Source organism: Pelodiscus sinensis, chromosome 3, assembly GCF_049634645.1.
Source record: "Pelodiscus sinensis isolate JC-2024 chromosome 3, ASM4963464v1, whole genome shotgun sequence".
NCBI lineage: Eukaryota > Metazoa > Chordata > Testudines > Trionychidae > Pelodiscus > Pelodiscus sinensis.
In genome coordinates, this window is record NC_134713.1 from 150,562,861 (window position 1) to 150,586,334 (window position 23,474).

General features: G+C 38.9%; 1 protein-coding gene across 10 annotated transcripts in view; it reads right to left on the reverse strand.

Annotated features, from left to right (window-relative positions):
- The window catches only part of ESRRG (estrogen related receptor gamma), a 537,949-nt gene that overhangs the window by 68,580 nt on the left and 445,895 nt on the right, over positions 1-23,474 (reverse strand). For all 10 annotated transcript variants that reach the window (XM_075925198.1, XM_014580750.3, XM_014580752.3 and 7 more), the window contains one exon: positions 28-138. In XM_075925198.1, the coding sequence (XP_075781313.1) occupies positions 28-138 (111 nt within the window). The remainder of the gene's footprint in view (positions 1-27; positions 139-23,474) is intronic.

Genomic DNA, 23,474 nt, shown 5'->3' on the forward strand with positions numbered 1-23,474 from the left:
AAAAATTGATACCTCTGATGTACTTACATGGCTTTTTGGCTGGCTGAACCAGCTGAGGGTTCAGGTATGGGCTATTCTCTGCATCTATTCTGCGCTTGTACTTCTGACGACCACCACGTACTCTGTCTAGGCGGACCCCTAAAATAGGAAAAATTAAACGCACTGATTAATACTTCTGCTGTCATGCATTTCCAATGACAATCTTCTACTTTGTGCTCTGAGCAATTTCTATAGCATTGTCAATGTACATTTCTTTTCTTACACCAAGCATGAAAAGCAACAGAAAAGATATTAATACTCTGAGCATTTGCAACTTATTTATATTTTCATGTACACAAGATAAAAGTTTAGACTAATTTCTTGTGGGAAAGATAATTTTATATTATTTCCATTACTTTCACAACATCTTGCTAGTAACATGGGAACAGCTCCTGAGATTGGGATTTGGCCTAGAATTCCTCCCAGTGGGGGGAATTTTGAGCTGAGAACTCTTTAGTCAACTTCTATATGTGGCTGAAAGCATCAATGGATTTACTAGACTACTGTTATGAAGCAAAGGGCCATGAAGAACGAGAACTTCAGAAACAATTAACCCTGAATGCAGTAGTATTTAATTAACATAGCCTCGTGAAATGACTGCAGGAACTGTAGAAAGTAACCTTCTGAAGTACTATAGGGGGACAGACAGGGTTTAATATCCTTCTGAAATGACTCAACAGTAGGGGTTATGTTGGGATTGCAAAGTACGGAGACCTGCATTCATCTGGATATCAATGAAGACAAATCAGCATTTGCATTCTGCTGTTACCTTATAGATTGCTTAAGTAATGCTTTCATGTTACCTGAGCTGTCTAGGCACTGGATTTATATAAACGGAACTACCTGAAACAAGCTGGAGTTGCTCTAGCAAAAAGTGGCTGGCATAAAGCAACAAATTATTTTTATTCCATTCTGACTCATCCAGACAGATTCCAGGCAGCCACAAAGAGTGTAAGGACAACCCAGCAATAACACATCCTTTAAGGCAAAAACCTCAGCAAGTGAGTAAGGCAACAGGAAAACCAGCACCAAACACAAAATTTGTTCCCTCTCTGATAACGCAGATTTCACTATTGACAGACTCAACATGTAATAATGTCCCCATTGCACACTTTCATTATCTGATTTTTTTTCCTCTCTAGCCTATGTTTCCTCCCATTATCATCTTCTACTGTTGCTCTGCCTCCTTCCTTCCTCATCTTTCTAAGAGCTGGCTTGAACTCAGAAAACCTACAAATGACAGGAGTTTCTGAAAGCCTCTTCTCTAAGGCCAGTTTTGTTCCTAGCATGGGATGTTGGGATCCCCTGCTGTCAAGGGGGCACCTCTGGCAGGGCTAGAAGAGCAAGGATCAGTGTGCTGCCTATGGACGTGTTAGTGAAAAAAAAATCCCCAACCTAATGGCAAGAGAGGATTAGATCCCTCACTCATTTTTCAACCAAAGAGGAGAGAGACTGAATGGATTTTGGTGGAAAAAAATATTTTGATGAAGAGTTAAAGTCCCACAGCCAGCTCTGTAGCATTTCTCTTTCTTACGTTTCTTCCGCCCCTTCTCTCTCTGGGTATGTCTACACTACCCTCCTAGTTCGAACTAGGAGGGTAATGTAGGCATACCGCACTTGCAAATGAAGCCCGGGATTTGAACTAGGCTTCCTAGTTCGAACTACCTAGTTCGTGCCCCGTGTAGCTGCACTGCACGGGGTTCGAACCAGCGGGGTTTTAAAAATGGCGGCTCCCCGCTTATGCAAATGAAGCCCGGGAAACTCAAATCCTGGACTTCATTTGCAATGTGGTATGCCTACATTACCCCGCTAGTTCGAACTAGTGGGGTAGTGTAGCCATACCCTCTCTTTCCTTTCTGTTATTCACACACTTAATTTCTTCCTCTCCTCAGAAAGAACCTAAGTGAAGGGTCCAATCCTGCAAACCGTTTCTCATACAAGTAGGCCTCACTTGATGCTCTCATAGACTTAAATGCTGTTGTGAGTAAAGCTTATTAGCATGAGAAAAGATCTGTATTAAAAACAGGCCTTAAGTTAGTAAATACAATAACCAACCTACAATTTTATACCAGAATTTGCTATGCTCTTTGGTAGTCATGAGACTATGTAGTGATCTCCAAGACTGGATAGTACTGCATGAAATCATATGGTTTTAACTGAAATCGTACTTAAACGTTCTTAAACTTAATCGTTCTCTTACTTAAACACAGGGAGCACATGTTGATTAATTACCAATCTAATCTATATTCATTTATGAATCACAATATATAAATCATACAATAAAGAAATCATGTAACCAAAGAGGTCAAAGTATGGTTATAAATGACATCTCTATGTATTTACAGTGTGTTCATATATCGTTATCATACACATACATATTGAGGTGTATATTACATACATGACCAAATTCTGATCTCAGTTATATGATATAAATACAAAGTAACTTCACCAGGAACAGAATTAGATTAAATATAACATGTGTATGCTTATCTGTAATTCAAGTTAAGCATATATATTCATTAGCACAAGTTTATTACAGTTTATTCGTCAGGGTATGTCTACACTACAGCGCTAATTCGAACTAACTCAGTTCGAACTAAGCTAATTCGAACTAATGCATCCAGACTAAAAAACTAGTTCGAATTAGCGTTTTGCTAATTCCAACTAGCATGTCCACACAGAGTGGACACAGAGTTAAGGATGGCCGGAAACAGTGCCGGCAGGGCATCAGATGAGGACTTAGAGCGTGGAGCTGCTGCCTCAGACTAGCCAAGGGCTGTGCTTAAAAGGACCCGACCCCCACCCCGGACAGACAGTTCTCAGGGGTGCCCCGCTTGCAAAGCAATCCTGGCTTGGATTGCCCGGAGTACCCACACTGGGCACATCACAGCACTCAGCCATCAGACCGGCTGCACTTGCCGCAGGCTGCCATCTGGGGAGAGGGGACAATTGGGGGGCTGCAGGAGAGGTTCCACCCCCAGAAGCCTGCAGAGCCAGCCCAGTCCTCCCCATCGGGGGCTCGTACCCCATTCCTCCATCACCTCCTTCCACTTACCCCTCCCTAGCCCTCCTTCCTGATGTACAAAATAAAGGACAATTGTGTTCAAAAATAGAATCTCTCTTTATTGAACAAAACTGGGGGAGACTGGGAAAAGGAGGTGGGAGAGGGGAAAAGAGAGGGTGGGAGAGGGGAGGGCAACTACAATGATGAGGGGTTTGGAACAGGTCCCATATGAAGAGAGGCTAAACAGACTGGGACTTTTCAGCTTAGAAAAGAGGAGATGGAGGGGGGATATGATAGAGGTCTATAAAAGCATGAGTGGGGTGGAGAGGGTGCATACAGAAAAGTTCTTAATTAGTTCCCATAATAGAAAGACTAGAGGACACCAAAGGAAAGGAATGGGTAGCAGGCTTCAAACTAATAACAGAAAGTTCTTCTTCACAAAGCAAAGAGTCAACCTGTGGAACTCCTTGCTGCAGGAGGCTGTGAAGGCTAGAACTAGAACAGAGTTTAAAGAGAAGTGAGATCAATTCATGGAGGTTGGGTCCATGGAGTGGTATTAGCCAGGGGGTAGGAGTGGTGTCCCTGCCCGAAGTTTGTGGAAGGCTGGAGAAGGATGGCACGAGACAAATGGTTTGGTCACTGTCTTTGGTCCATCCCCTCCAGGGTCCCTAGGGTTGGCCGCTGTCGGCAGACAGGCTACTGGGCTAGATGGACCTTTGGTTTGACCCAGTACGGCCATTGTAAGCTCAGGGCTCAGGGTCGGTGGTCTCACTGGACCACCTTGATTTTCATGCAAACCTGCTCCTGGGTGGCCAGGCTGGCAGCTCTCCTGCCCTAGACGGCCACCTTCCTGTGCCTAGTGTGGAGTTCGTGGACGAGGTCCATGATGTCTGCACTGGACCAGGCAGGTGCCTGCCTCTTGCGGTCCTGGGCAAGCTCCCGGGAGCTTCCAGCCTGGTCCCGGGAAGAGGGAGAGGGCTGGGGGGCATCGGGTGGCTGGCTCGAGCCGTGCCAGGTGCAGGGTCTGCTGGCTGGGTGCTGGAAGGCTTGCACCTGGCACGGGCACCGTAGCCAGCCCGTGCCCCTTTAAGGGCTCCGGGGCCGGGAGGGGGGCAATAGAGTTTCCCTGGTGTTGGCCAGAGTGGCCACCAGGGAAAGCTGGGGAGGGCTACCCTCCCACTAGTTCGAATTAAAGGGCTACACACCCCTTAATTCGAACTAGTAAGTTCGAACTTGCTTAGTCCTCATGAAATGAGGTTTACCTAGTTTGAACTAAGCGCTCCGCTAGTTCGAATTAAGTTCAAACTAGCGGAGCGCTAGTGTAGCGCCTATCAAAGTTAATTCGAACCAACGGACGTTAGTTCGAATTAACTTTTTAGTGTAGACATACCCATAGAGCATTTTTAATTAATGGCTAACAAATGTCCGTAAACACCGAAGGAGTTTGATCTCTACCAAGAAACTATATTGCCAAAAAAATACGTTAAAAAGACCCTGGCTTTTTGGTTGAACATTCAGAAAAAGGAAGAAGATTAGAGCGAGCCACAGATAAGATTTGTGAAAGCATAAAAAGACTGCCCAACATTTTAAGAAAAATATATAGAGAATGAATTCTTTATAATTCAGCTGTCATCCTTCTTTTTGCTTGGGAGCAGATTTCATAGAGATAAAAGACAGCTCAAGTTGGACAGAAATATGTTTAATCCAAAAGTAATGGAACTGAAGATTAAATTAAAATACCAAGAAGAACTATTTTTCTCCCTTATATTTGCATAGATACATGTTCATAACACTCACATGTTCAATGTGAAGGAAATATGTGTTGCAAAGTCATACTATATATACTATATAGTCAGTTAAAACCACATGAATTTATATATATTCACTCGTGCATGCATTTAGACATGTTGCCCTGGTCTACACTAGGCCTTCATTTCAAAATAGCCCCTCCCCCCAGGTCGAATTTATAAGTGGAGCATCCACACTACCAAACCTGTTATTTCAAAATAATGGGCCACTGGATTTGAAATCTGTACTCCTGCTTTTCGTCAGGAGTAACACTAACTCCAAAATAGTTACTTCAAAATAATGATAGTGTGGATGGTTCAGTGCCACTATTTCAATATAATTACTCCCCAGAGCATTCGAACTAATTACTCCCAAGTGTTTCCTGGGGCTCTACATCTGAGAAAACACATCCACACTAACAGAGCCTGCCTTGTACTAATTTTGAGGCTTCTCTGTGTTGTGGGTATTCTAGTTTGAATTTGTTAATTGGTAGTTAAGTCAAATGTACTCATTTTGAAATAGTTTTCTAGTGTAGACATGGACCTTGTGTATACACAATTTTTACAGACAACACAAGTATGAGCATTATAGTTCTTAATATCTTAGGGAAAGGTATTGCTAACAAACCTTTAAAATGACATACTTACGTAATGTATCTATTTCTTAGTGTAGAATATTTTTAAGTATTTTCCCCATGTATTAAATGTTAACATATATGGAAAAGTAAATTGCAGGTTTATGGAAGTTTTATTAGTATATACATAGGATTTACCATCATGTGTCATTAAATTGTAGCTTACCGTAATCCTATCAGCACAACCAAACTACTATATCAGAACCAAATTCTAATACTCTTACTTTCATTACGAATCTCACCCACCTAAGCTACAATGAATAAAGTTGCTTTTAAAACATTCATAAGAATAATAGGAAGAGGAATAATAGTAACACCTCATATACAGGTGATAAAGTTAAATAGTGTAAGCAAACAGAGTATGTTTACAATTTATAGTATTAAGAGAGACTTTGAAGCCCATATTTAGACTAATCCTAACTGTGTAAGGCAACTCAGTCTGTCTGTGCATCAGATTCCCTATCCATAAATGAAAATCCTGGTACTTAGCCCAACTAATTCAAGTGACCTGAGATTTTCAATGAAAAGTATTCTATGATTACCATACTCTAGGCCATTGGTATAAATGAGTATATCTGCACCTAAGCCTAGTGAAGTCATGAACTAAGGATCTGGCCCCTCATGCCCTCTAATGTCAGGTTTCATTTTGAAATCCTTAAACAGGAAATATCCCAGTCATTTGAATGAGCATTTTATCTCAGTATGAACTAAAGGAATGGGCCAATTATCAATTAAAATATGATTTTAGCTTTCATCAGTAAAGAAACTAGCAGAACACTCCACTTTGGCTCTCATTGCAAACCCTAACTCACCTAGCAGAGCAGGAAAGGAGATCGCACATTCAGACACGATTTACAAAAACTCAGACGGTATGGTCTAGTCATGGTCTGGAATGCATGGAGAGACAGAAATATGAATGCAGTAACTAAACTCTTCTAAAAGATGGAGCTACACAATTCAATATGGCATAAAGCAGGGGTGGGCAGTATAAGAGCAGCAATTGCCACTGCCACTATATTTATCTGTGCCGCCACAGGTAGGGGGTGCTTGAAGCTCCTGCTGACCTGGTCAATTGCTGGTCCTGGTCAATGGGAGCTGCAGGAAGCATCACAGACTGGGACATTTCTTCCAGTTACTTGTTGCTTGTTTGGGGTCTTTCTTGGCTCTTTAAGGGTATGTCTACACTACCCCCCTAGTTCGAACTAGGGGGGTAATGTATGCATACCGAACTTGCTAATGAAGCCCGGGATTTGAAGCCGCCTCGTGGAACAGATAGATCGGAATGGCTACATAGTTCGAACTATCTAGCCCGTGCCGCGTGTAGCCGCGCGGCACGGGGTTCGAACAAGCCGGCTTTTAAAAATGGCGGAGCCGGCTTTATGCTAATGAAGCCCGGGAAATTCAAATCCCGGGCTTCATTAGCAAGTTCGGTATGCATACATTACCCCCCTAGTTCGAACTAGGGGGGTAGTGTAGACATACCCTAAGTGACTTATTGGAAGTTGTTGCTTGTTTGGGCTGCTTTTGCTGCCAGAGAACGTGATTACCTAGTCTCCAGGGCCAATGGGGACAGGTGAACACTCCAGGTAAGTCTGACTGACAGGAAAGTACAGGCCAGAGATAAAGGATTCAGGGAACCAAAAGCAGGGGTGGGAGTCTCAGATTCCATGCTGCTTTTTTTGATCTCTCAGTCAGACTTACATAGAGAAGAGATTCTAACTCAGATGCCTGGGAGTCCCTCCTGAATGCTGAACTTCATTCCTACCTACCACCCTGAGAAGTGGCACTAAAGAGAGGGTATGTGGCTGGGGGTTGCTTTTTGGTTTGGAATGTACATAAGGAGCTGGGGAGGAGACTGTCTTTGCCTGCCTGCCATGTAGTGCTGGCCTGGTGGGTGCTTTTTGGTTTGGTAGGTACAGTGGAGTTGGCTGGGGGTGTGTCTGTTTACTAGGGGTGCGTCTGGAATTGAAAAAAAATAATTTGAAGTATGGCTTGTTTGGGGTGTATTTGTTGGGTGTGCACAATTCCAACTGAAAAGGGAATTGGCTTTTTTGGGTTGTTTGTCGCCAGGCATTGCGAAGCAAAAATGGGCAGAGCTCATTTTGGGCTTGTTTTGAAATGGGATTGGCTTCATTTTTTGGCTTGTTTTGCTTTTTTATCTTGTGAGAGTTGGCTGCTCACCTCCACTCAGGAGCTGGACCTGCTGCTAGAGCACAGCACGTGGTCCACAGTGCCAGGAAGGGCAGGAAGCTGGCCTTAGCACACCCACTGGCCACTTTGTCACCCTACAGTAAGGCAACCCAGTGCTTGACTTTCTGCAACCCAGTACTGAGTTGCCACCCATATTTTGAAAACTACTGCTCTAGTGTACTGATTGCCTACAAGAAATTGCTAACAACAGTTGAGATGTAAAATTGTATTTCATTTAAAGTATATTTTTATCCCTCTCTCCTACCTTCTTAAGTTGCATGTCTTTAACTGTGAACGTTTTGGGGTCAGGACTGTTTCTTACTTGAAAAACACCTAGCACGTTGTGGACACTACAGTCATTAAAATAAATAAACTTACACTATAGTAAATAAAAAGTAATTCCCCTGACATCATCAGAGTTACTGCAGTGAGATCAACATCAAAATCTCAATTTTAACTTCTTTTGCCGATGTTATGGATTATATTTGTGTTCCCTCCATAGCTCCTCTAAATTAGCCATGAGAATTGCGGTAGTCAGGATTCTGTTCTACACAGGTCTTCTTGGTAGGTTTTCCATCCAATTACATGCTGACCATGGGCAATGAAGTTGCTACTCTGTGGTCTCTTCCACCACAGTGTGGATAAAAATTTGGATTAGTTTTGTTTTGCAAAAGTGATGCTTGTAGTGCTCCGAAAATTGTTTTAAGATTGTACAGTGAGACTAACAAGAGAGGAAGCTGCAGGAAGAGCACCTCAATCAGCATCAGAATGAAAGAGCAGCAGCATTAGTATTAGAGGCAAAAGCCAGATTAGCAGTATCAGAAAGTGCAGAAGGAATTTTAGTGGCAGACTGTGATGCAGTTCTCCTTCGGGACAACATTTTGATAGGGTGTTTCAATTCAACCTGGACGTGCTGTGCTTATTTAGAAGGCTTCTGAATAAAGCTGAGTGAATATTATGTACATTGAGTTGCTCACCTATTTACCAAAATGAATAAAAAAATATTTTCCCTCCATAACTATAGACAGAAACTATTTGGAGATAAGATGTGGAACATCACATAGATAGCTTTTGGACAGGTCAGTAATTTCTATTCTTTAGGATTAGAATAGTGTGAAGACAGCTAATCCTGAAATCAAAATGATTTGCAGTGGGAAAACACGCACAATATAATAGAAACATGCAGGAAATAACACAGCATGAAAAGAAAGGCTAACATGGACTATCTTTATTTGCTAGTGTTATACATTTGTTGTATGTGCTGCATTCCACAGATGCCAGTTACTGATTGTATGAAATCACCTGATAGCATGTTTGGAAGCATGTGAGATAAAACTAAACGTTAACCCAGTGATGCAACAACGAGAAGTCCTGTGGCACCTTTTAGACTAACAGATTTATTGGAGCATAAGCTTTCGTGGGCAAAGACCCACTTCGTCAGATGCATGTCAGATGCATGATGAAGTGGGTCTTTGCCCACGAAAGCTTATGCTCCAATAAATCTGTTAGTCTATAAGGTGCCACAGGACTTCTTGTTGTTCTTGCAGATTAACACTAACACGGCAACCTCTCTGATACTTGTCACCCAGTGAAGCAATATGCATGACCATTAGGAGAAGAATAAACCTATGATTCACATTAAAGCTTTCTTCCTCTACAGCTAAATTAGCAATTAGCAAGGGAAAGTCTGCAGAGTTTGTGTTTTCTGATAGCAATCTGTACTATTGAACACATCATTTACTATTGCATATGAAATATGAAATCATCCCCCTAATGTGCATTCAATCAGGACCCAAAAGATATTTACTAATTTGAATAGGGGGAGAGAATTTACCATTTACAAGAGACATATTTGTAACATTCTAGTTTGGGAATACAGTATAACATGTCTAGTGGCACTGGCTGGGAGTGAGTAATCGTATGTTCTTTATTTTACAATGCAGCTAACTTATTTTATGGCTGAGGGAAAGTCATTTAATTCATCTATGACTCATTTTCCCTGCCTTAAAATGAGGATGATAATACTTCCTCTTCCTTTGCAAGAAAAATTTTAACTTTTCATGCAGAAATTTTACATGTGGAATTTGTGTACAAAACAAAATAATGTATATACATAAACCCCACTTAGATTTAATCTTCCCATGCAAATGAGGTTTTATGAAAATATATTCCATTTTTTCTGAACAAGAGATTGTCAGTAAACAGTAGCCTTTAAAGAAACGGTGCCCACATTTTTAAAACCTGGTTTAAAATATTTCCCAAGTGAATTGTTGTTTTACAATAAAAACATAAAAAAGTTTCCATAGGAAGCATACTACCCTAATGTGTGACCCTTACAAGTAAAAAATTAGTTCATATGCAACAGGTGACAACTTTTAATTGAATGTCTTCTGTCTGCAATTCTGACAAAAGGTGAATGGAAATAAATGAGTCTGGCAAGACAGCCCTGAGCCTTACAATACCCAATATCTCATTATTTTTAAACAGCTATCTATAAACTGATGTTGACAAGCCTTGAACCTTTTATTTCTGTTCAAGATGAGGTAAATGTGCGAAGAAAAAAAACCAGCAAATCTAAAATGTTGCATTAAACTTTCAATACCCACCATTTTCACCTCAACAGTGTAATTAAAGGAAACCTCCTTTTCCTAGAGGCATTTTTTTCTACATTTAGAATCACAATGCATGTATCAAACATTGTGCACCTCACTTTGATCTTTCACCAATTTGACAATAGAATTTCATTAAATTATGCCCAATTTATTCTGATATTAGGAAGATCAGAAATAGGCTATTAATGAAGGGCCAAACAGTGTATACAATTTGTATTTCACCTGTTAAAAACAGGGGTTGTATTTCAGGGGTTGTATTGGAACTTTTGCAATTTGTGCAAAAAGGAAGCAAAAAGCAAGAGCACATCAATCAACAAAGGCATTTATGAATTACATGAAAAGAGTTACTTTCACAATTAAATGCCATATTGGTATACACAAATATCATTACTATACTATGTATACATTGTGATTTCATTATACTTATGACCTCATGGGACCATATTCAGCAAAATAGAACATAAAAGCAATTTATCTCAATATACCAACATTTCTTAATGAAAACTATCTAAATATGAAATCAAACATGTATACTTTCTAGTTTCTGAATTCAAAATTAAGACCATGAGCTAGTGCTTTCTAGGTGGTTGTGACATTAATGGATAAAAACACTTGCAACCACTATTCTAAGGTGATAGGCACAGAGAAGAAACAATTATCTTTTGTGCTATCCAAGTAATGGACATGGAGATCCAAGAAGACAAGAAGGTCAAAGCAAGCAAGCTGGAGCAAGGCCATATCAATGCTTGAAAGTCACAAGCAAGCTTTTGCTCTAGATCACACCAGCGAAGCTTATAAAGAATTCAAGAGATATGCTAAGGACAACTCTAATAGGAAAGAAGTCTAACTGTTAAGTTCTGGACCATTTGCTGGCAACTCTCACGTGATACAGGAAGACCAAAATGAAATGCATTACAGTAATCCAACTGTGAAGTATTGATAGCATGAACCGGGATCTCAATATCCCCTTTAGAAATAATAACATGCGGTTTAGTAATATTTCACCTGATGACTTGGGAGATGTTGGATTCAGAAAAATCCCAAATTTTATAAACTGAAAGAGCTACCGAAAACGATCATCTCAATACTGTTGAGACTAGGAAGAAACTTTTTTAGAATTACGACTTGTGCCTAGAAGACATTACTTCATTTTCCTGGAAAAGAGCTGAAGTAAATGAAAGTAACACTATCAAAAGTATAGGTCCCTGACCCTTCCTTTTTAAAATCTTTTATGTTTACATAATATTTTTAAGCTTTTGAGGACCAAAGTCTACTTATCTTCATCCAGGACACTCCAATTGGGCTACTTGCAAAACTACAGTGAGTAGAATATGATTTTAAACATTTAGGGCCTGATTCTCAATTTACACCCTTCTGTAAAGGAAACACTAAATTTTTGACCACTTAAAGGCCACTTTACATTGCCATATGAGATTAAGAAATTGGCCTTCATGTAAATGAGAATCAAGCCTATAGTATTTCAAACTACTTTAAGAATCTTCACTGGAAATATCCTTTTCATGTACTTTTTCATTTTAAGATCACCCTTAATAATGCTTACTAATGCTTAATTCTTTCATTCCCTGAGCACCCCTCAATTGCAGATAGATTTCTAAGCTCCCAACTATACATACAATATGATGGGGACTAATTGAGCTACAACTACTCAAGAGAGAGATCTTGAAGTCACTGTGGATAGTTCTTTGAAAACATCCACACACCATCAAAATTACGTTCTATTTTCAAAATTCCGTGGTAATTTGCATATCTTCTTCCGATCTCACTTTCTCAAGTGGATCTTTCAAAAGTGAAAGTAGTCTGGACGCAGTTTTTTTCGGGAAAATAACCCTTTTTCAAACAAAAACGTGTAAACCTCATTTTTTAAGGAAGAACAGTTTTTTTAAAAAAGTTTTTTTTCTGAAAAAAACGCGTCCAGACTGCTTTCACTTTCGAAAGATCCGTTTTCGAAAGTGAGATCCTCTTTTGAAAATAGAACATAGTCTAGACATAGTCCCAGTTTGCAGCAGCAGTCAAAAAAGCAAATAGAATGTAAGGAATCATTAAAAATGGGATAGAGAGAAAGACAGAATATCTTATTGCCTCTATATAAATCCATGCTACACCTACATCTTGAATACTGTGTGCAGATGTGGTCACCTCATCTCAAAAGAGATATATTGGCATAGGAAAAGGTTAAGAAAAGGGCAGCAAAAATGATTAGAGGTTTGGAACAGGTCCTATATGGGACTTTTCAGCTTAGAAAAGAGGAGACTAAGGGGGGAAATGTTAGAGGTCTATTAAATCATGACAGATATGAAGAAAGTGAATAAGAAAAAGTTATTTACTTGTTCCCATAACATAAGAACTAGAGGTCACCAAATGAAATCAATAGGAAGCAGGCTTAGAACAAACAAAAGGAAGTTTTTCTTCACTCAGCACACAGTCAACCTGTGGAACTCCTTGCCAAAGATTTTGTGAAGACCATGACTTTAACAGGACTAACTAAAGAAATAGATAAATTAATGGAGGTTAGTTCCATCAATTCGTGGAGGTTAGGTCTATCAATGAGCCAGAATGGGTAGGAATGGTGTTCCTAGCCTCTGTCCATGACTGGAAATGGATGACAGGAGAGGGATCACTTGATGATTCCGTTTCTGTTCATTTCCTCTGGGGTACCTGGCAGTGGCCACTGTCAGAAGACAGGATACTGGGATAGATGGACCTTTGATTTGACCCAGTATGGCCATTCTTATGGTCTTATACAATGAAATGTCTGAAGGGGTAGATTTTTAATTACCAAGCCATATCGGTATTAAACAATTATTGCCCAGATACTCAATACATTTACAACTCATACTTCTGTTGCTGCAGTACTATATAATTATTCCCTCATTTTGTCACTGTTCATAAACTATCCCCTACATTGTGGAATCACCCCAATTTTCTATTTTATCTTTCCTGGGTACATCAACTTCTTGTTCATCTCCCTTCTCCTTATTTTCACCAAGAAACAAATCAAGAAGCTTAACGCACATCTTTCACTTAGTCTTTGAGCCCTGGTCTACACTAGGGAGTTGTTTTGAAATAACTCCGCTTATTTCAAAACAACCAGTAGAGCATCCATATTACCAAGCCCATTATTTCAATATAAGGGGCTGGTTATTTCTAAATAATAACTCCTGCTTTCCATGAGTAATAATACTTATTTCTAAATTGTTCTTTTGAAATAGAAGTAGTGTAGATACTCCACTGCTATTATTTCAAAGTAGCTACTCTCCAGAGCCATTCAAAGTAATTACCCCTCGGTGATCCTGGGGCTCTAATTCAAGATGGCATGCCCACATTAAGGGAGCCTGCCTCAGACTAATTTCAAGGCTTCCCTGAAATGTGTACATGCTATTTTGAAATTGTTGTTTTAGGAGTTGTTGTTTCAAAATACTTTCCTAGTGTACACATGCTCTGAGTGGGCTCACAAATGCATTTTGTGATGACAATTGTGTTTAATCATAGTCTATATTCGGACTAGATAAAATCTTATCCCTTTGTTAGAATGTACTAGCAGATTTGGCATCATGCAGGAGATTACACAGACTGCGACATTTTGAAATGAGAAGATCCCCATTAAACTGGCCCACAAAAATGAGCGCATACTAGCTGCTTAGAAAAATGGGGTGATAAACACCCTTTATAGGGGCAAATATGGGTTTGGACACAGAACAGATAATGTTGAATTCTCCGCTCTGGTTTGAAAATGGGTTCTATAATTTATATTGAATTTGTGCATGTTTTTTATTGTATTGCTCTCTCCCTCCAACTCCCTTTTGCATGTCGCTTGTGGTCCTGGGGTGCAAGCTCTTTGGGCTAAAGACCAAGTCTTTCTAAGTGTTCACATATGTCTAGAAATATTAGGCAGTAACTGGATCTGCTCTATGCTACTGCAATAGAAATATATCATGATAATAATTATAATATCCATTAAGATAATATTCACATTTTCATTCTGCTAGTTACTTGTGCCTGCATCAAATGCCCTGACTTTTCTATACATTATTTCTGTCCATATACCATTTCCCATTATATCTTAAAATGCTTCCTCTTACAAAAGAAAAGGCCAGTAGTAGCTTATGCCAGCTCATGATAAAAATAGACATATATTGTGACAGCAAGGAATTTGTGATCCCAGGTTTGTATCCCCCTCCTTCTTTCTTCTCTCTGGGGCAGTTGTTTGTTTTATAATGGGAATCTTTACCTGGCATTTAGAAGAAAAAGAATCTGTCTAATTTAGGTTGGTATGCTCCTACTGGAGGGCACTGCCATGCCATATCAAAACATCCTCCTTTGCAATGTAGCTCATGGCATAAAATAATAAAGCTCAGAGTTAAGGCAGAAGAATAAACCACAGCAACCATAGCTTGTGTTACAAGACACAGGTTGCACTGAACGAGACCTCTCCTCTAACATGAGGCCAAAATTTAGATTTTGTGGTCAGGTGGCTATCAAATCAAAATGTACCATTATACACTAAATGACATGTGAAATGGCAACTTGCTGGTACTCTTTGACTAATACTTGCTATTTTATTATTTGAAATATTCTGCAGCAGACCATCGGAAAGGAAGAGGAAAGATATCTCCTTTCAGGGAGTAACTGTTTTATTTGTAGGGGTGTCAGGTAAAAAGTCCCAAATCCTATAATTTATTGCATATTAGGAAAATTGATCTGCAAACAAATTATTCTTTGCTTTATGAAAAAAAGGTAGTGAAAAACATATCCCACAAATGATATATATAGAAGTCTCAACATCTGGTAGAAGAAAAGTAATGAAAAAACAAATAATTAATTGGATAATCTCTTTTGAAATAATATTCTCCCAGTTCTTCTTGTGTGAGTAAGGGCTGCACAACAGAATTTAGATTTTTTTCTGGAACACGATGCAAGAAAAATAAAACATATATTCTACATAACCATATTCCTTTTTAGTGAACTGCACAGTTTTCTCTTTTTCTACCCCAAGTAGTAACGAAGTGGATCCCTCCCCATATCAATTTCAAGCTTTTATTCAGGGATTATATAAATCAAGATCATTTCGCGGATCCAGTTTTAAACTTGGATACATAGTATTAACGGATCAGCGCATCTCCTGAAGTTGGTTTTACCAGTAATGGTTTCTCCAAGAAGATTGCTTTAAGTAAGGCCTCAATTCTGCAAATATTTGTGAAAATTTCTTGTTTTTACATTTCTGGATATTCCAATTGAATGCTAGACACTACTCATGCATGAAATTCAGTAAATGCCCTAGTTTTTATTGGGCCTTAATAACTGTTCTGTATGCTACAGAGTGCCTGATTTTGCAGCTCCTGTGGGAAATTCATATTCAAAATGGCTGTGGCTGGAAGAGGTTTTAAAAATCCTTCTATCATGGTCAGCAGAAGTCCTCATAAGAAATAAAATAAATATTTTACACAGGAAATATCAAACTAAAACATTCACGCTGACCTTGTCAACAGTTCTGAGAATGCTGTGATGAGATCATGAGAAGATTCTGTTGAAGGGACAACATCAACAGAATTCAAACACTACGTTTGCAAAAGGATTCAAGTTACAATTGTATTAGGGATGTTAAATATCAGTTAATTGAATAGTCAATTAACCTCATGAAATCTTATCAGTTAGTCGACTATTCTACAGTCCCTGGAGGTGGGACTGGCAGCCAATGCACTCCAGCCTCACTCCCGAGGAGACCCCTGCCACTCCGCGCTGCTGCCTCTGATACAGAGGCAGCAGCATGGCGTGCCAGGCAGGAGCTGGACTGCAAGGAGAGCCAGTTTAAAAAGCACCTCCACTCATGAACCTCTGTCCAGAGGGAGTCTGAGCTCCCAGACGCAGCACGAGCCAGAACTGAGCAGGGCTGCTTGCCTGCCTGCCTCCTAATACACTTTAAATGCAGTGGCGGTAGGTAAAAAAATTTACTGGCAGGGGGACGGTAATGTATGTAGTCTATGACATTAACCTATAAACTTTTGCTTGTTGGTTAATTGACTACATGATTACATCCCTAATTTGTATTTACAAAATTTAATAAGAATAAAAATGTTTCGGTAAATTAGGACATTTTTCTGTCTTGCTAATCGTTCCCCTCTTAACCATAACAAAATTTTGTGCTTGCACAAGAACCAGAAAGTGAACCTGAAACACAAGTGAAACTGACCGGTCTAGTGTCATTGCAGAAGACAAGTGAGAAATAAAACAAAGAGATAGTTAAAAGTAGATTAGATTTTAAAATCCTTTCGGTTTATGGTAGCAGGTTACAGTCCCACACAGAGCCATTACACTTGGGTTCTCCTCTGTGCAGAACCTAATTGACTTCAATGGTGCTACATGCAGGTAGAAGTATGGCAGCAGGTACATGGAACTACTTACAATGTCAGGGCCTAAGGTAGGTAAGAGCTGTTTAGGCAAGAAGGTTTCAAAAATCCAGTTGAGAGAAAAATCTTTTATTTCTTTAATCAGTTTAAAAGGTCAGGTCCTCCAAAATGAGAAGGGTTACAAATAATAAATGTTGTGTCCTTTTTGTTTGCCTTCTGGTTTTTGAGCCTGTGTTCAGACTCATGCTTTTCACATACTCATGCTTTTCTCTGCTAACATGAGCATTAGAAAGATACTTTTTTAAACAAATGAAAGTTGAGATTCTCATGTGATCACCTAACTCCAAAAGGTAGGGCTTTAAGAAAACATTCAAATGCAAGGCTTAGGAAAAACCACAGAAGCTGGCAACACTGAGTTTAAATATTTTACCTATAAGAAAGAAAGGAAGATTTCAAAGCACTTGATAAAACCTGAGCTAAATTACACAGATAAAAATGCTGAGAAATTAAACAAAAATGTAATCTGCCACTCATCTTACGCTTTATTTGAAAGTGACTATATTTATCCATGCATTCTTAACCACAGAGCAGAAGATTTACAAGTCAACTTGTATGGTGCCACCCTCATGCCTTTGTGATAATGTCACAGTACTCTGGATTGACACTTTATTCTACCTGTAACATCTGTATCTGTTCTCAGACTTATACTTCAATGATTAATGAGAAGTTTATTAGTAATATCACATTACTGATACTACAGCTTGAATGAGGTTATCTAACTTTTCTGTACACCACTACAATGGTTAACCCACATAGCCAGTATAGCAACTGATCATCAATGTTAGGACTAAGTGTTGATCACACTTAATGTAGAAAATCATAACTGAAAAACATAGTTATAATAATGGGCTCATGTTTTGAAGCCCTTTTTGGTCATCCATAATGTTACGCTCAATTAATATCATGAGCTAAATTGATTTTACATTAGTAAAACACAATAAATTTTGTAACAATTAGACAATATACTCCGATTATAAAATGCTCTCTGCTCTAAAATAAAAAATAGTGACAATTTTCTTGTAATCTTATATGAAATGTTGGACCTCTGGAAAATGTGTTAATAAATTATAGATTTTTATACCAGGGAGACTGATTTACTGTAAACTTCCACCATTACAGTTATAGTAGATGTCTGTCAAATTGCTTATGAGGATAAATTTATGGAAAATATCCAAGAGTAAAGCTTTGTTCTTATTAAGATGCATGAATATGTATGTAATTTTAGCCAGACTAAATTAACAAAAATATTATTGTCAAAAGAAATATTCTTTCACCAAAGAGGCTACACTTCACTATTCAAGATGCCCGGTACACAAAAATGTTCATGAACGGAAATATTTAGATTAAAGAGTAAGGGTAAGTGTTAGAATGAAAAAAGAACACAATGAGATTTTAGTGTAGTTTCATAGGCAACATCTAATAACTTTTAGCTAAGCAGGAAAAAAATGATCAAACAAAGATACTAAAACCCTGAACAAATATTATCAAAATTTGCTTAACAAAAGGTATATCTGTTTTTAGATAAAATCAAATAGATTTTATGAAAGGCACAGTCTATTATAGCTCCACCCACACCCACAAGAATTTATGCACATTCTTAGCTTTATGCCAAATGTAATTGCAATGTGACTTCTCTGTGTGTGTAAAACTAAACATACACACAAGTCTTTGCAGGATTTGGGCCATATATATAGCACTGTAAAATCAAGAGTCCAAAATCTGTTCTTTCATCCCTCTGACCAGTTTCAGGTGATGCCTGTTTACAACCTCATTAACCCATGCTTTTCTTATTACTGATCATACCATCACAAAAAGTCAGAGACAGTTGCTTTATTTTAATTCATGCATCCAAAGTTGCAAACACATTGCAAACTACAAACCAACCACTACCTGCCTTTTTTCAATGCCCTGTTACATGAAACAAGTAGGGTCTGTTTCTCTCCCCTTATATCAAGTGTCCTCGCCTTCTCAGTATGTTTATACAGGGGATACTTTTGGCAGAGTTTCTCCCTCTCTGTCTAACTTTTTACCACTGATGATTTCGAGGCATTCCAAATACTGTTAGTTTTGCTAATGTCTTTATGCAATGTGTAGGTTCTCCAAAGGATAGTTTTTAATTACTTGACTAGTCTCTCTATTATTTTATATTTTACACTACCCCAGTCAGAATCCTAAAGTTATCTAACTTCTATTTATATATTTCTACATTTTTGCCATCAATATGAAAGAGGAAAAATTTGTTAGATCACAAAAAAGGGGAAACAATACACACAGAAAATATTTAACTGAATTATACTATTTCCAATAATGCCAGAAATGCTCTTAGCATAATCATCATTTAGCTTTAAGACTTCTTTACTTCCATTCAAAGCCAGATTAAAAGAACATAATCTATATTTAGGGGAAAAGATAAAGATACATGGGAATGTATCTATTATTACTAATCCTTCTGCCTTTCTGGGGAAAAAAACCCCAAAAAGGAAGAAAATAGCACAGATATATGAGAATAAACAGAACTGTGTGTCATTTGGCAATATATATGGCCTTTCACCTGTCAGAAAAGCAGAGCTGTGGTTGTGTTCCTACTGTAAGATTCTATTAGATTTGTTTCATTATAAATCTGGAAAGTGAGCTAGACAAAGAAAGGTAAAGAAAGAAAGGTAAAGAAAGGTCTGGAAAAAACTGGAGCTTGAAGCTAAAACACCATAACCAAAAATTACATTAATTAAGAAATGTGAGCTAATTATCCAGAAACGTAAGGCCTGATTGTTCCTGGTTTTTACATTGAGCACAGTGGAGGAAGTCTTTTACAACCTATTTATTCCCCATGCAAGAACCGGGGACGGTTACAGTTCCTCACACTGAAGGGAGGTGACAGAGGGAAGCAACTACATCACCACAATGATGATGCATTGGGGGTACCCTTCCCTCTGCATTTAGAGAAGGATTTGGATTCTAGAGGCTGCACTATGCCTAAATGTCACAGCCTGGCCCTGGTTAGTTATAAAACTCTGTTTAATGTTCACTAAAAGCCAAGACCAAATGCTAAAGACCTTACTGAGTCTTTTATCACTCATTATTGAACTCAGTTTCTGACACACAGTGGGAGTTTGCCAGAAGAGAAAGACAAAAAACACAAGACATTGGTCCCAAAGGAGATCTGAGTGGTGGGATCCTTAGATCATAGCTGGGTTCAGGATTATGTCCCTCACACTCCTCCCCAGTAAGATTATTCTATGGAATCCCCATCTCCTGATGCTATACTACTGCTCCATCTTTGATCAATACCCTGGAATAGTGGCAAACCTCACAGTTTTTCATTAAATTTGCTGCTGTCCTTTAAACCTCCCCATCCTCCCTCCAATAGATCAGGTCCCCCCTGCCTCTCTCAGCCGTAAGCTCTGCTCATGCCAGAAAACAACTCTGATCCCAGTGGGAATATTTGGATCCATTTACCTTCATTAGAATGCTCATTACACTACTTAGTATGAATTTAAAGGAGGATCAGAACACTGAACCTCTTCTTACAACATGTTCAAAGGTCTGGAGAAGGCGGAAGATTGCTTCTTGTTACATTATTATAGCCACATGACAGTGGTAGGATCTTGCCTATGTCATACAAGGGAACAGATGGATCCAAACTGATTTTTTCCCCTCTAGGCCTCAGTGTGATCATCCTGGGGAAAAGGAAGGAATTGGCTGTTTCCGAACATGCCTGGAACTATCTTCTATCCAGCAAAATAATGTATCACTTATAAGAAACATCAATACGTTTTCTACGAATAAAAGAGTCAGCTGCATGTTTATTGGAGAAAATCAAAGAAGAAGGCAGTGAGGATGGATCCGATGAGGAAGACCCTGGAGACTGAATGTTGGATCTTTATTAATCTACAATCTCAGCCGTTTTAACATTTGTAGTATTTTCTGATACTGTTTCCTAAGGTTTTACATGTTTCCCATCTGCTGAAGTAGGAGATTTATGGGAGCATCACACACCTTGCCATTGTTTAGGCACATTTGTTTTTTTTAGTGGAGGCAGATTTTAGAAACTATAACACAATTCATTTTTTACTGCCTTTCCCCCACCTCTATGAGTTAAATTATTTTCTGTTGCTTATGCCACTGTGTCAGAAATGGTGTGGTACTGTGGATTAATGTCCCTTTATTATTCTCCTCAACTCATGTGTTTGATTTCCATCTGTTCAGGCCCTACATCTCATCCCGACCTACAAAAGAGTGACCATACAACAATCTTTCCTATTTTGTGTCATACACTTGTGGAGTCAATTACTCTCAGAACTGTAGAAATGATATAGAAGTGTTAGGTGAAGCTAGTTTGGTGACTAATTAAAGATTGGGCCCTCCTGAATATGTCTTCATTGCAGCTGGATGCTGACCTCCATGCTGGGTAGACAGACTTGTGCAAGCAGGGCTCAAACAAGTACTAGAGGCACTTCAGCTTGCATGCTAAAAACAGCAATGTGGGCATTTCAGCTCAGGCTGGAGTTTGGGTTCTTAAACCTAAAGGTTTCCTGCTCAAAAACATCCACTCAGTTCCAGATGCAGTATAGATGTACTCCATGGGACCTGGCTGTACAAGCAGTGTACTCCACAGTACTTTTATGTTTTAGTGATTTCTGTGTTTTTAAAATACAAAAAAAAAAAAAAAAAAAAAAAAAAAAGAAGAAGAAGAAAGAACAAGGAACATGAACTGCAAAGTTTGGACCCAGATTAGTACTGTGATCCAGTTCTTGCCAGTTTAGGTGTAGCTCGGGGGGGGGGGGGGGGGAGGGAGGAGGGGGAAGGAAGGTCAGATTTTAGAAGGGTTCAGGCTGGGAGTGTGTGGTTAGGCCACTACAGAACAAGGGAGTGGGGTGAAGTTCCAGATCAGAACTCTTGCAAAGTTCCAGGGGTATTAAGACTCAGGACTTTGGTTTTCCCATTAGAGAAAAACTGCAATGCAGATATGAATTTCCCCAAATACAGAGGCTTTTGGATCCCAACCTAGCTCTATAAAAGGTGATAAAAAACCTTTTAGTATGTAGTTTAGACTACATACTAAACTCTACATTGCAACATAGGTCCATCAGTACCCAACTTATAGCAAAGTGCTATAATGGAAAGTTGGTCCTTGCCATAATGCAGTTAATCAATCGTACAATTCTGTACCTAGGCACAGAGGCAGAGAGGGATGGAGGGAAGGAGAAATTCATAAATGACTCCTCCAGTGATCAACATATTTCCCACAAGAATGGAATTTAAGTTCAAGTTTGCAATATATGTAGCTAGTCAGACCTAATATAAAACAACATACATTAGTGATGGGAGGAGCCAAAGTGGAAATACAAACAAAAATGCAAGGAGTTTACCATCCATTGCACAGCATCCAGACTTGCATGGCACATTGCTTTTTCTCCCTTTCATCTCCAGAAGGAATAGACATTTCACAATGCTTTTCTCTTTAAAATTACATAAAATTCAAGAGTTTTATAGTGCCAGCCCAATTCTGATGTTTTTATCATCCGTATTAAATGTTTATTATCATCCATATTAAATTCAAATCCCATTTTCCATGTGCATAAATGGAAATTAGTCTTTTCCATGTGACTTAATGAAGAGACCTAAACCAAGCCCATGATGTGTGAAAAATCAGGCATGTTGGGTTTAGGTAAGTCTATTTCTGAGTGAATTCCTTCCATCATAATCTTTCTTTATTGAGAGGTAGGCTACATGTGGGTATACAGAAAGGGCAGCTGCCTTTTGCAAAATACAAACAAATAACCTGTTATTGAAATGATCTGGTTTTATGTGATGTGATTGATAGGACCACAGGCATTAGACTCTTTGGGTACGTCTAGACTACAGGATTTTGTCAACCGAAGTTTTGTCGACAGATACTGTCGAGAAAGCTTCTGTCGACAAAAAGCATCTAGACTACATCCAGTTCTGTCGACAAAGCAAGCTGCTTTGTCGACATGACAGTGTGGATGCAAAGGACGGTGTAGATGCAAAAACGCCTTCTGTCGACAGAACTCTGTCGACAAAAGGTGTTATTCCTCGTAGAATGAGGTTTACAGCCATCGATAAAACTGCTGAGTTTTGTCGACAAACCCCTGTAGTCTACACACACCCTTTCAGGCAAACTTCCACTGAACTCATGCCACTGAAGTCCTGACTGAAGAATTTTCCGAACATGAATAATATTCAAGGTACCCACCTCATCAATATAAGCAGCATTTCAGTCATCTATCCTTTTTCATTGTTATTTCTCAGCTCTTTAACCAAAATGAGCTGTGTTTTATTGTTAATTGTGATAAAAAAAAGAGAAATGAACCAAATCAATTACCATTCTTAGTGGAGCCCTCACTGAGGAACAATTTCTACTGTTTTATTTAAATGGATAGGTAAGTCTATTTTTGTCTAAAGGCAATTTAAAAAAAAAAAGCAATTCAAAATTTGAGGTTTAAAGCCATTTTGGTTTTGTTGGAGGGCCAGAGTTGTCTCAAAAAGCACTGCAGGTCTTTATTTTAATTTCAGTGGCACTGTGGAATGTATAAATCCCAGAGTAACATTTAGCTATCTATTACCCCCATGTAGTTAAAGCACCACTAACTCTAAAGGGCTTTTTTTCTGAGTATATTTCCTAAACAAAGGCCCCTCAATATAGATGACTGTTGAATAATATAGACAACTGCATCACCTGCCAGTATCCCCACCAAAATTTTAATTGTTAAATGGAGTGCCCCAACATATACCCTTCCCTGTTCTTCTGGGTGGCTCTC